Below are 14539 nucleotides of genomic sequence, written 5' to 3' on the forward strand. Positions count from 1 at the left end.
TGTCAGAGAGTAAAGTTAAACCAGTGAAAAGAGAAGCCCTTACCCTTTTATGCAGGGCCAGGGAAACCTTTCATATTGATCCTATTGATCCAACCTTTCCCTTTAAGGAAACCACATAGTTAAAGACCCTCGTTCAATAGATTTACCCTTCGCGCTTGTGATATTCCTTTAAGTGTTCTCATCTAGGATAGCTGGGCATTAAGCCCACACTCCAAACCAAACAAAAATGAAAAGGAGGGTAGGAGGGGAGGGGTCAGGAGGCAGAATTGTGGGAAGTGAAATTGAACCAAACTGAAATGTGCAATGACTCAGTTGGAGATGTTTTTCTCATTCTTCTAAGATGACACGCAGGGTTAAGAACAAAATAGATGCACTTAGCATCTCTCTCTCTCTTCCACAAGAGAAAATCTGTTTATATGCTAGAGTAGCAGTGTTTCAAGAACATCATTTTCTACTGTAAAATTATTTCAATCAAGCCACTAGCTGGGTTCATTCAAGCTCATACTTAAAAGCAGTTAATACTTCCATAAAAATTATTTTGCTTCATTTGTAGCAAATCAGGAATACAATAGAACTGTCCCCAGAAATGCAATATTTTGGACTATGTATTTGAGCGTGGACACTGAAGTCACTTCAGAAGAAAGAGCGCTTGGAGTTTTGTGTTCTGATAGAAGTGGGTAGAAAACAGACTGATAATAAGGTAAAACTTTTTTTCTTTTTTCTTTCTTTTTTTTCTTCTCCTTTTTTTTTTTTTTTTTTTTTTTTTTTTTTTTTTTTTTTACAGAGCAGTATAGATGGAATAGGAGTTGCTAACTATTGATCAGTATCCCTCATGTTTGCAGATATGAAAATGAAAGTCCCCTTTGTTTCCAGAACTGTTGGTACAATCCATTTCATTTCTTCCTTGACCCTTTTTTGTTCTGTAAATAATCCATGTCTGGTTTTATTTTCAACATGGTACATGCATTATTCCTAATTGGCTAGCTTTTGGGTTGTGTTCAGACATTCATGTTTGTTTTCTGTGATTGAAAAATATTAATGATTCCTTAGGTGAGCTAATGTATTTATCTGCTGACTGAGTTCAAAGGGCAGAGTTCAGCTATGGTTCAGGTTAATTGAACAGGAAGCAGTGAGCTCTCCGGGCTATGTTGAGCAAGGGACCAGTCCCTTAAAATATCACACTCAGCAAACACACAATTTCACTGTCCTCATCGTGGAGTCTGATGTAAGAGGCTCAGATCAAGTCGGATTGCCTGTTTAAAAACCCAAAGCAAAGCACAGCAACTGCAACAAGCCCTCAGAGTCCCCCTCGGGGAAGAAGAGTTTTCTCATTGGCTAATTGCTTTATTGGTAGCACTGACCTGCAGAGCAGCTGCAGGGGCCTGGATGAAGGCTTAGGCCTCATAATAATGTGCTCCATTAGAACAGGGCAAGGCATTTTTTGTTTACTCAATTGGAGCTCCCTGCAAAGTGCCATTAACCCCAGCCCAATCGTGTGTGTGCTGCAAAAGCCAAAGGTCACACCAGTCAGGCTGTAGGCAGAGCCTGCTCTGCCCTGGTGGGAGGGAGGGGGCATCCTGCTGGCATTGCCTTCCCCAAGCTTGGCCCAGCCCTATAGGCCCCTCCAGGGCTTTGACCACAGCAAGCAGTTGCACAATCTGTTTACATTTCCCAATTGCTGAATCATGTTATTGATGATTAAACAGTTCTGATCTAAGCACCATCAATCACACCAGAAAAAAAAAAATCCTCCCACTGACCCTCTCTTTTCTATTTATGTTTTGTTCATTGTGCATTACAGTAAATAGAATTGTGCAAACAGTGCTTATTAGCAGGAATATAGTCTGGATAAGTGCTTGGATCAAGAGGAAGACAGACCTGCAAACGTGGCTGGGGGTGGGGTGGAGGAGTTCTTAGCAGAAAGAAGGTTTGAGATGGAGCCCCAGCATAGTCAGGGCTTCTACAGAGAGCACCTTGAGCTAGAGTGCCACCTGCCGGGAGTCTTCTAACTGCAATAAGCCTTGCACCTCCCACAAGGCTCAAGCCCCTTCCTTTACTTTGTTCCTAGTATCTGTGTCCCCATTCCTCACCCTCCTGACCACTACCCACATTTTCCTAGGAATTTCTTGCAGGACTTTTCCCTTTTTCCCTGGTACTCTAGCCTCTGCCTCTCCTAATTCATTGGCTCTGCTGTGATGGGTAAGGTGATTTGCCCACTCTGCACACTGAAGTAATAGTCTCCTCTTTCTTGGGAGAGAAGGGGCGGAGAAAGCAAAAAATATCTGTGGGAGAGAAGAGGAATGGTTATGTGTGTAGGAGAAATGCCTCAGTTGATGGTGCCAGTGAGAACTCTACCAACTGTAAGGTGCTCTGCAAAGGTAATATATTGTACAAAGGAGGGGAGTGGGAGAAAATTAGTACTGGCAGGGAGGACATCAGGAAAGAGATATGCCAAATCAGCGAGCCAGAGGTGGGCCCTGTGAAATCCCCTGGGAAGAAAGAAAAGTGAGGCAGCCGTTTTGCAATTGCCAAGAAGTGAGCCAGTGAGCTAGATTTGGAACCAAACTGTGGAGCTGACCGTATCTCTGTGGGCAGCAGCTTTTTCCAGACTCACCTCACATCGATCTCGGCCCAGAGCCCCTGGCTGCCTAGCGCCTGTGGGTGGGTTGCCGCCTCCGCGCCCGACGCGGGATTCAGCACCACGAACAGCGCCACGGAGCGCCCCAGACTGCCCGCCTGGGCTGCGGTCTGAGCGAGTTTCCATCTCAACCCAGAGAAGAAAAATGGGTTCCTCTACTCGGGTTAAATTCAGGCAGGACCCTGAACAGTAGCGACAGCTCTGTAGATCTCGGCGCCCCAGACAGAACAGGGCTTCAGATTTTCCTCTCGAGCCCCATGGCTTCCGTTCTCTGTGTGAGGTCACTGATAATAGAGAGAGAGGAAGCGATGCCAAGTCAGAGGACAAAAGATGCTAAACGACCCTTTCCTTCGGAAGAGGAAGAGCATTACCTCTGTTGGGAGGGCTGAGGGATTGAACTGTTTTTCCCCATGTTACTAGCTTGTGCAGACACTGATTACAGCTCTCAACAAGATATTTTAGATTTGGGTTTTCTTTCCAGGTTTACAGTCTAGTTGCCCCACACAGGTGTACACAAATGGATGCTTTTTCCCCCTACCTACATGCTGATTTTTGAAAACATGGTTTTCATTATATTGAACAATATTCTCACATTGTATCAGCACTAATGTTGCAGGGAGAGCCAACTAAGGGACATCACTACCTCCAATAAGTCTTGAAACTGGGTTCGATTTCTTGAGAGCCATCTTTGATGGGCTCCCTTTAAGAACCTCTGCACCACTCTGTGGGCCAAGGGTTGAATCACTTCCTCTAGGTCACACAGTGGAGACAGGTGGGCCTAGCCAGGGTGAGAGCTGACATTAGGCACAGACCCCTGACTCTGGCCATTTTTTAATCAGTTGCTCTGCTTTCTTTGTATTTTTATTCCAGAGAAAAGAGACAGATAGATGGGTCCTTATGGTCTATAATAGGGCACAACTCACCTCTCTTTGGATTTCTAGTAAAAATATGGCCCTTGACTTCTCAAAGCTAATTAAAATGAAACTTTTGCTTTATTTCAAGGAATTTTAGTTGAAGCCTAATTTATTGCTAAAGTGGTTTCAGGGAGGTCAAGCACAGGAACAGACAAGTGTATCCACTTTAAAAGAAAGTCAAGGATGTGATATATGAGACTGTCTTCCTTATGACAATTCATCTTCAAATTCCAAGTGGCTCTTGCATGAAAATACAGTCCAAAAAAAAAAAAAAAAAAACAGAACAAATGTGGTAGAGCATTCACTGCCAGTATTAAAATAGAAAATAATTTTCTTTGTTCAAATTTTGCCGTCAAAATGAACAGGAACATGTTTAAATCATATCTAAGAACTGGTTTTAAATCTATTTGATAAACATTGATTAAAGCAGTTTCTTCAAGCTGCATGATCCTTGAATTTGCAGACATGCATTTCTTAGTAGTTGTTGGGTTACACCATCAAAACCTTTTCCAGTAAAACATGGATTTGACAGTAAGCAAAACCTTTTTTTTTTCAGTCTATTTTATATGCATCACTGCATTTTATTAAAATAAGACAGTAAATTCTGTGAGGGCTTATGCCAAATGCATTTCTTTTACAGTAAACTCAGTAAGTGAACTTTTCCAAAGATGTTTCCACAAGACTGCAATGTAAACAGGACCTCTCCTAGTCTCTTTTGATTCCAAATACTAAAAAATGGGTGGGGTAAAGAACTTTTTTGCTTTTCTGAAACAATGTAACAGATTCCCAAATCTATGATATTTTTCTTGGATTTAGTGGTCTCCTTAATATATACCAGAGTCCACTTCAGTTCATGGTCAAGGCACAAGAGTGGATTCTTCGTTCATCTCAATGTGTAACCTCTCTTCATTTCTCTTTCATTCTTCTGCAAAGGAAGAGACAGTTTTCCTGAGGCCAATTCCTCAACCTGATTCTGGCCCTTGTCCCTCCTGTCCTCTCAGGATCCAAGGCTCACCTGTGTTTATACCCTCTTCCTCTCCATTACCATTTTCCCATCAGCATATTTGTGCTCCTGTTCCTCTTTTTAGAAAATGCACCCCCCCCCTTCCAACACACACACACACACACACACACACACACACACACACACACACACCACACCTGTCCTAGCTTCTCTTCCCTCTCTTCACTCCTGGAGTTGCATGAACTCTGTGTCTGTTTCTCACCTCCTCCTCCCAGCCCAGCTTTGTGCAGGCTGGTTCTAGCCACTCCTGTTTACTAAACCATCTCTTAAGCAGTGTCACTGTTGAGGTTCTTGTAGCCAAACCCAATAGGCGCCTCTCAGTTCTTATTTTAACTGGGCCTCTCCTCAGCATTTGGCACACTGCTGACCACCCACATCTTGAAACCCTTTCTTCTCTTGACTTCTGAAATAATACCGTATACTCTCTCATTTTGCTTATTAGCATTCTGGCCACTCCTTGTGGTCTCCTTTCTGGGCTCTCCTTGATTTGTCCATCTAGCTCAGAATCCTGGCCTAGGCTATTTTTACCCTCAACGTACTCACTCTGGAAGATCTCACCCATCCAGTTACCATCTCTTTATGCTGAAGACTTCTTGGTGTCTCTCCAACCCTATGTGTCTCTTAGCTCCAGGTCCTTATTTCCTTCTACATCTGAATATCTTTGCCTGAACATCCTCAAATGTAGTTTGCCTCTTCTTTTATCCCCTTTCAGTAATATTACTTTGTACACAGAATCTCATGCCAGAAACTGGGAAATCAACTCAGACTCTTTCCTTTTTCTCTTTCCCCTTGAGTCGACCATACTAGCCCCATGGATTTTACTTCCTAAATATCTATCTGTCTCTCTCCATTACCTGTGCTGCTGCCCTAATTGGAGCCATCCCAACTTCAGCAGCCTCCTGACTGGTCTCCCTGTCTCCAGTCCTGACTTCTCCCACCCATTTTCCAACTTAAGCCAGAGTGGTTTTTCTGGAACCCAAATATGACCACATGACACCATTATTTAAAATTCTTTGTTAGCTCCCTGTGACCATCGGATGAAGGTCCAGACCCTGAGCAAGATGTACCGGCGCCTATGTGGATTGACCCCTCCTCACATACAGTCTCATCTCACATCGTCTCCATTTCACTCTGCTCTGGCCAGACTGTACTATTGCCAGCAACTCAAACACCATCAGGCCATTCCTTTGGCAAAAAACACTTCTTTTCTTACTCAACTAACTTGAACTTAATTTCAGATCTTGGTTTAGATGTCCTTGCCTCTAGGAAGTCTTCTCTAGTCTCCTCAATTGGGATGCCCTTGGACAACCCCTCCCATCGCACATAGAACATAAACAGGTATCACCTGCTGATTTGTGTCTTCCCGCCAAAGATTGTAAGTTCCAGTAGAACGAAGGTTGGATGTATTATATAATAGACAGCCAATAAGTATCTGTGAATAAACTAATAAATACCTTTCTTTTATATGACACTGTTTCTTCTCACTTACTCACCCAAGTTAGTAGATGGCATTTTGAAACAGAATCATCATGGGAGCGCCTGGGTGGCTCAGTTGGTTACGTGTCTGACTTCGGCTCAGGTCATGATCTCATGGTCTGTAAGTTTGAGCCCTGCGTCCAGCTCTGTGCTGACAGCTCAGAGCCTGGAGCCTGCTTCAGATTCTGTGTCTCCCTTTCTCTCTGCCCCTCCCCCACTTGTGCGCGCACACGCGTGCTCTCTCTCTCTCTCTCTTGCTCTCTCTCTCTCAAAAATAAATAAACATTAAAAAAGAAAAAAAGAATCATCCGTGTTGGTGCATCATTTTGGAGCAGTATTTCATATTTCACAGTATCAAGTTCTCATCAGTGTCATTTTTCTCCTAAGCTAAAACGGTACAGGCATATATGAGTTGTAACAGGAATCTTGAAGTGGGGTTGAGTCTTATCCAAAGCTTCAGATTATTACCAATGAGGTGAGAATGTAAAATGTCACCAGACAACTAGAATAGGGACCTGTTTTACCAGTTGACTCTGGTACTCCAAGGTAACCTGCTTCAGTCAGGTCATTTTTCTTGCTATTCTGCTCATATGTTGTCCTCTTTGCCATGACTATGTCTTTGCACACTCTTTTCCCCACTACTTGGAATGCTTCATTTTATGTCTCTTTCGGTCCCTTCCTGGCCACTTCTGATCTTCCTTCTCTAGAAGTTCCCAGCCTACTCCAGTCTCTTCATTTCTCTTTCTTTTCTAAATTCTGGCTGCAGTCATCCATTCCAAACTGCATAGCAGCTTCTTAGCTATGGTCTTACCCCACTCTCTAGACCTCTTCTGTGTCTCCCTCCAACTCTGGAGAGGAGATATTACATCCTGTGCCTCCCACAGCTCTGGTCCACAGCTGACCCCATAGTAGGCATTTTTTTTCCCAAGTGAATCATTTGATGGAATCCTGCCTATCTTTATGGAATCCCCTAATTTCGGTCACTCTTGCAGGGAATGGGTTGTATAGATTGACTTATATTTGGCATTCTTTTCTAGCCTCTACTCTTCAAAAATGAATATTCTTTTCTATAAAGGTTTTGATTGTTGACAGAAATTCTTGCTTACATAACCAAAAATAGATTCCTATGTCAACCCAAAATGAGAGATAAGCTAAATACGGAGGAAACAGTGCTCATGATGGGTCAGTTAGTACCAAAAGTTGTTCTACTTCCAGACAAAGCCAAACATTTTAGAACATTTACATCTGCAAACACATCAGCAAATCATAGGGACTGGTTTCCTCTATTCAGTCATTTTAATTGCCAGTAAACTAAACTTGAGTTAAAATGGCCATTATCTGATAATACTGCAAATTCTTAGATTATTGATTTAAATTTACCTATAAATAAAAAAGCCAGAGGTCAACATTTTTGTATTCATATGTTTATCCTTTTCCTTTCTCATGTCCTTATCTTTTGGCAAATGTGTACATAAGCAAAATTACCTGAGATCTTTGCAACTTAGTCGTTCAAAAATTTCCAGATGTACCAGTTCTGCCTACACAGTACTGAACTAAGTAGTTAAGAAGGGGGACAAAAATAACTTTCTTAATCTTTCATTTTACTGGATTTTTAGGATTTAAGTGAGCAAATCCTCATTTACCTTTACAATATCCATATAGGATTGAGTGAAAAGAAATTTTATTGTTATCTCAAGTTTAGTGGGAAATTGAAAGTAAGATAATTTGCTATATATCTTATGTGGAACTTATTTATTGCCTTGAGATGTTTTATCTTTTTTACAGCTATGTTTTGACATTCATATTACATGAATAAAAAACTAAGAAGACCAAACATGTATAAACAGAATTTAGTGTTAAAATTAAAACATTCCAGACTTTTTTTTTTCCTGATGACTTTAATTGAATGCATTGCTGTGCTGCATGATAATTAGGGATCCTCAGTAAGCAGTTGACTTAACTGACTGTCATTCATGTGCCTTGCATAGCCCAACCAAGTTTCTGTTGACACAGAGGCAGAGATAGACGGGTTGGGCAGAGCAAGAGGAAGCTCTGGGGCCTGTCTGAAGACCTCCCAGTAGGGGCCAACCTCTTCTCTGGCTGGAGCACTATGACCTGGCACCAAAGACCACACATTGTCCTTTATTTCTTCTGCCTGGTGCTTCAGCCTCCTCCCCTGCCATCCTCCCAAAGGAATCAGGTTGGACCCAGAGGAATCAGAACTGCTGAGCTCACCCCTCCCTGACCTGTTTTCCACCAAGAGCTTTGGACTCAGGCTTCCATAGGCAGATTCTGGAAATTCCATTAAAAAGGGCAGAGTGGGGAGTAGGTAGGTGATTGGATTGGAGGGGAAAGGAATGAAAATCAACAGGATAAATAGGTGGGCTTTTCTGCTATAACTCATACCAACTGAGGAGCCCAAGTGTTCTGCCTCCTTAGAGCTCTGAAATTCCCTAGGATAGGCAAATCCCTATCTCAGGTTGGGGAAGAGCCTCAAGCTAAGAAGAGTGGGACTCTATGGCAGGTCCTGAGAACAGTGTCTGTACTACCCAGATCCTTCTCTCCTGAGCTATTGGGAAGGGGTTGGAGGCACCAAAAATTCTTTTTTCACCACACCTTCACCCAGCTGATCTTACAGAGGTAGGAGCAAGTTAGTACAGTGGAATGAATGGTCTTTGCTTTGGAGTCAGACAGGCTTGAGTACTGATTCTAACTCTGCCATTTACTAGCTCTAACCTAACTGCTCTGAGTCTCAGAGCAGTTATCTACCTTGGAGAGCAGATGTAAGTATCAGAGAGGATCTGTATAAAGTAGCTGTCAAGTAATAGGCTGATGGACTGTCTACAGGACTTCCCCACAGAATCACTTACTTGGAGTGGTGACCTGAGGGACAACATGACTTTGGATGTTGGAGAGGGGTTGCAAAAGGATTTTATTGAAATTCTATTATATGCTATGTATCAGTTACCTACTGCCGTAACAATGCCAAGTAACAAACCATCTCCCAAACTCATGGCATTCAGCGATAAACATTTTTTTTTTTCTCACAAATTTGTGGGATTCAGTTGATCTAGGCTGGTCCCTGCTAGGCTTGCTCATGCATCTGTGGTTCAGCTGGCTTGATCATGTGTCTTTGGGTGACTCTGCTCCACACGTCCCATCCTTTTCTGGGACCACTGTAGTGGCCTGAGCATGTCCTTTGCATAACAATGGCAAAGGGGAAAGCCCAAGCAATAACATACTCTGCAACATACCATTGGGGGAAGCGAGTCACATGGCTGAGCCCAGAGACAGAGCAGAAGGGTGAATTGGAACTTTTTCTTTTTTCTTTTCTTTTTGCAATCTATGTAATGCCATATATTTTTGGTCCCTTTTAATTTTGCAAGAAGCCATCCATTTCTATGGTAGGGATAGGACAGGATAAGCAATTTGACAACAAATAGAAAATAAATGTGGAAGTATCTCAATATACTTTGTTGTTTTATACTTTATACCAGTAATAAATGTATGGCCAACTTGATGGGAGCCATATTTCTTTGTACTATGTCTATCAGTGGACATGCCTGACCTGTTCTTCTAGATCACAGCAGGCAGGCCTCCTGAGCTTTGCTCTCCTTCATCTTCCCTTTAGTGCTAGTACAGGGCTTAACATGTAGTTGGCACTCAATAAATACAGAATGCCAAATGATCCCCAGGGTGACATAGCTCTAGTGTCCTATTAGGAGATCCCCTCTGGCTGACCACATATAGCTCTCCCTGTATTTATAAAAAGGCTTTATTTTCAGTGGTTCTATTTTTTCCCACTGAAATAATCACCAAATATCTGATGCCTGCAGAAGTTAAACCATTCGATCCAGATCTCAGTTATTCTACGCCCACAAAATCCAAACAATGTGAACACTTTGCTTAGAGTTTGCTAATGAAGACAAAAGCAATTTGGAGATGCTGTCAAAAAGATCAAAAGATTTACTCTCATGTGACTCTGACAATGTTTAAAGTTTGTTTCTGTTCATTTGTTTGTTTTTAACCTTAGGTTCTACATCTGGGGCATGATTTTTTAAATCATAAGCAGCGTTAAAAATACCTGACAGTTTTGTTCTGATTCTTAATGTGGGTGTTAAGAGATGCTTTCCATTAGTGAGTCTGCCCCAGATAATGTGTTTATTTGCATCTTCCTTTTCTCTGCCTGTCCCCTAATGGTCTGGTACACAGAAGGCTACTTGAGCTGATTTATATGGATCTCAGTTGCTCTCATTTGTGCATACTTAATTCAGAGAGGTGATCCCATTGATTTCTGAGTCCCACTATTCAAGACATTGTACTTACATAGATATCTCAGCTGCTCTAACTACATTGTCTGAAAAGGAAAACATTTTAAACCTTTGGAAGCAATTTTGACGGACATTTCATTGTGTTCTATATTACTTACCTAATTAAATTTCCTTCACATCAAGGTCTGTTTAAAATTAAATTGAGAAATATTTTTGAGTTCCATTGGGCAGATAACTTTGTTTGGCTGGATTCGTTCTGCGTATATATGAAATGGCATCCTATGAATCAATACCCAGTGCTTAGACTTCCCATAGATGTGAAGAAATGACACCCTTACTAGGCAAATGTAGTCTCCTGTTATTATAACAAGCTGTCCCTGGTTACTGAACTTGTTTACCCTGTAATTCCAAAAAGTCCTCACAGTTTTGTGCCTGTGGTTTGGGCAGGCTGATTTATTCAGATGCTAAGCATTGCGAACAAAATTTGTAACTTACTTCATGGATTAGCTGGAGTCCTGGGACTCTTCCATATAAGCTCACAGCCCAGCTCGAGGCAGCTAGCTTCCTCGGGGGGCACGCAATCTTATTTGCCTAGCCAAGAGTTTGGAATTCCAGACTGGGTTTGAAAGCAAAAAGGGTGAGTTGTCTGAGGGTTAATTCCCAGTGGAAGAGGTGTGATAATGTTTTGTATCTTTGGAAGCAAGAAATAGGAGAAAGGCTTTATCTCTCACTCCACCCACTCTGCTACTGAAGACAAGAAAAACGGACCCTCCTCATCTTTTATCCTAGCCCTCTTTCAGACAGCCATTCCATTAAATTCTGTGGCAAAGGACCCTGTGGTAATAAAGCTGTAATTGAAGAGCTGGCGCTCCGTAGGCACTGCTTTAATATTTTTAAAAATAGTCCCAAAGAACTGCTTTTTGTTGCACTGTAAATTGGCCTTTCAGCATTTCAGAATTCATTAGAATCTTCAAGGTCTTCAAGGTTTATCCTTATCTGGTCTTAGTCCATTCAGGCTGCTATAACAAAGTACTGGCAACTAGGTAGTTTGTAAACAACAGAAACTTACTGCTCAGAGTTCCCGGGGCTGGAAATTTGAGATCAGGGCACCAGCATGGTTGGCTGAGGACCCCTTCCTGGGTTGTGGACATCCCATTGTGTCCTCACGTGGAGGAAGGGACTAGGGCTCTCCCTGGGGCCTCGTCCATAAAAGCACTAACCCCATTGGTGAGGGCTCCGTTTTCAAAGACTCCACCTACTAATACCATCACCTTTGAGGGTAAGGATTTCAAACATAATGAATTTTGGGGTCACACATATTCAGCCCATAGCAAACTCTGTGCCTCAGATTATAGGCACATCATTAAGTTACCGTGGGCCTTAAATGAGCCCATGCATATAGATGCTTAGAACAATGGGTACATCATGAATGCTTGCTAATTTAGCTGCTACCATTGTTACTCCTGTTGACTCATACTACCTTTTGTAAGTTCTCTGTATATCAGCGGGAGATTTGGCCCAAGGGACCAACTCTCCCACAATCTTTATACATTAAGAGTATTGCTCGGTGTTGTCATCGAGAGCATGAGCTCTGGGGCTAGACCTAATTTGTGTCCCAGCTACACTACCTACTAGTTAGCTATGTGACTTCAGGCGAGTGATCGACTTCAGAGAGACTCCGTTACTTTCTCTGTAGAATGGGGGTAAGGTTGCTGTCTGACATCACCTAGTTGGCATGCAGACTAAATGAGATACCACCACAGATGCTTAATGCTGCATCTAGCGCACTTAACTCTTATCTCCTCGATACCACAGATGACACCCCGTTTCACATGGACACATCTGTCCTTCAGCATAATGTATGCATCATTTTCACTGGTGGAATTTGTGATGACAGAGATTGCCAGGCACCACATTGGTCTCAGGATGCAGTCCTTTCAAACGGGTCAGACGTGCCCCAGGGTTATTTACTCCTACTCTGCCCCACACCACCGTGTCCTTTTAAGACTCAACAATTATGGACATTCTGCTAAGCTCATGCTTAGAACGTGGAAGTCTAATTTGCATGTAAGTAGGTCCTGACTGAACCCTCTCTAACTTGTATCGGGATAAAGTCTGTTTTGGTGTGGTACGTGTTGAGCACAAAGTCTAGATTTGCTAGAATTTTACATGTAAAAACTGCAGCTCAGCCAATGAGGCTCAGCTTGTCTTTGTCCTCATCGTGATCACAGGTTTGGGGGTCACATCAGAAAGTTATTTTCTCAGACATCCTGGTGGTAAAAGGCTAAGAGTGCTGAGAATGGTTTCCCTGTTAGCATCTTTTCTGGTTTCAGTATGTCTGGATCCTGCCTCTTTATCATGTTCCTCAAATCTACTCTTTGTGCATTACCATGGGTGCTCCTGTAACTCCCTGTATGACTTTTGTTGTGGTTCACACCATCATCTTTACTCCCAAAGCCAGGAGCCTTAACAAGAAAAAAAAAAAAAAAAAAAAAAAAAAAAAAGAAAGAAAGAAAAGGAAAGAAACCCCATAGACACCTTGCGGTTGCTTTTTCTGAAGTAGCAACTTTTTTTGCTAATGAAAGATTTTGAAGCCATGGGCCTCTGAATTCTCAACACACGAGTCTATTTAAACAGTCTCCAGAATCCTTTCCTGACCCCAAATTACTCCCACACATTAATTGTCCTAGTGGTTTCATGGCCACATTATTTCATATTCATTAGTGTTTTCATGAAAAATTATAACGCTAATTACAGCAGCTTCCAGTTAATTCACTTGGTGATTCATTTTCTCTCCCTCTTGGTGTTCTGCGTGTGGTCATCTTGGAGAAAGCATCCAAGGGGTAATTGCAGCTCTATTCCCTGAGTGATCGCCTAATGCCATTAGTTCTGATCCACAGGCGCATCTTGGGCAGCTCTGATGGGGTCTAGTTACAGCTGCACCCTGGGCCTGCCCTTTGATGCAGGGAGGGAGGGAAGGCTGCAGGGAGGACAGGTCTTCTGAAGGGGAGGGACGGGTTTAAGGAGGATGAAGTGGAAGCAGAGCTTCTTGGTGGGAGTGAGCGTCACTGTGACCTCTTCTGGAACCGGGGGTAAGGACAGGATAGCGCCAAGAGAAATCGGCCTTGGGAAGGTGTGTTTGGAAGAGAGTAAGGCAAGCAAATTCTCTTCAGTTCTTGCAGATGTGTGGACAGGCCCCAGCTACACTCTGGAAGCCTGCTTCCCGCTCAGAGTTCTGATGACAGTTCTCCTCATTAAAAGTTTATTTGACCTCACCGCCATCAGGATGGCAGCTAGCGAAAAAAACCCAGAAAAGAACAAGTGTTAGATGCAGAGAAATTGGAAACCTTGTGCGCTGTTGATAGCACTGTAAAATGATGCCGCCTCTATGAAAAGAATGTGGCAGTTCCTTAAAAAATTAAAAATTAAATCACCATATGATCCAGCAATACCGCTTCTGGGAACATAACCCAAAGAATGGAAAGCAGGGGTCCAGGAGAAGTTTGTACACCCATGTTCATGACAGCATCATTCATAATAGTCCAAAGGTGGACACAACCAAATGTCCATCGATGGATGAATAGATAAACAAGATGTGGTATGTACACAAAATGGGATATTACTCAGCCTCAAAGAGGAGGGAAGTTCTGACATATGCTACAACATGGATGAACCTTGAGGACATTATACTAAGCGAAATAAGCCAGTCACAAAAAGATACCGTGTGATCTCACTTATGTGAGGTGTCTAGAGTAGTCAAATTCATAAAACAGTAGGAGAAACGGTGGTTGCCAGGGACCAGGAGAGGAGCAACGAGAACTTGTTGTTTTATAGATACAGAGTTTTCTGTATTACAAGATGAAAATGTTTTGGCAATTGGTTGGGCGATAATGTGAATGCATTGGACACTACAGAACTGCGCACTTAAAAATGGTTACGATGGCAAATTTTATGTTATGTGTATTTCAGCACAGTTTTTTAAATGTTTATTTATTTCTGAGAGAGAGAGAGAGCGCGCGCAGGGGAGGGGCAGAGAAGGAGGGAGACACAGAATCCAAAGCAGGCTCCAGGCTCTGAGCTGTCAGCACAGAGCCCAATGGCGGGCTTGAACCCATGAGCTGAGAGATCATGACCCAAGCCCAAGCTGGACGCTCAACCAACTGAGCCACCCAGGCGCCCCAACAATAATTTTTTAAAAAGGTTAGTTGTCATTTAT

The 14539-nt window shown here is 42.6% G+C and overlaps 1 protein-coding gene across 2 annotated transcripts in view; it reads left to right on the plus strand.

Moving 5' to 3' along the window:
- The window catches only part of ONECUT2 (one cut homeobox 2), a 59661-nt gene that overhangs the window by 9378 nt on the left and 35744 nt on the right, over positions 1 to 14539 (plus strand). The window contains exon 2 of one of the 2 annotated variants that reach the window (XM_045457282.1): positions 554 to 700. The exons of the other annotated variant lie outside the window; for it this stretch is intronic. Within the exon in view, the coding sequence (XP_045313238.1) occupies positions 554 to 681 (128 nt within the window). The 3' untranslated portion in view covers positions 682 to 700. The remainder of the gene's footprint in view (positions 1 to 553; positions 701 to 14539) is intronic. 2 annotated transcript variants of the gene reach the window in all.

This window comes from Leopardus geoffroyi, chromosome D3 (genome assembly GCF_018350155.1).
Source record: "Leopardus geoffroyi isolate Oge1 chromosome D3, O.geoffroyi_Oge1_pat1.0, whole genome shotgun sequence".
Taxonomy (NCBI): domain Eukaryota; kingdom Metazoa; phylum Chordata; class Mammalia; order Carnivora; family Felidae; genus Leopardus; species Leopardus geoffroyi.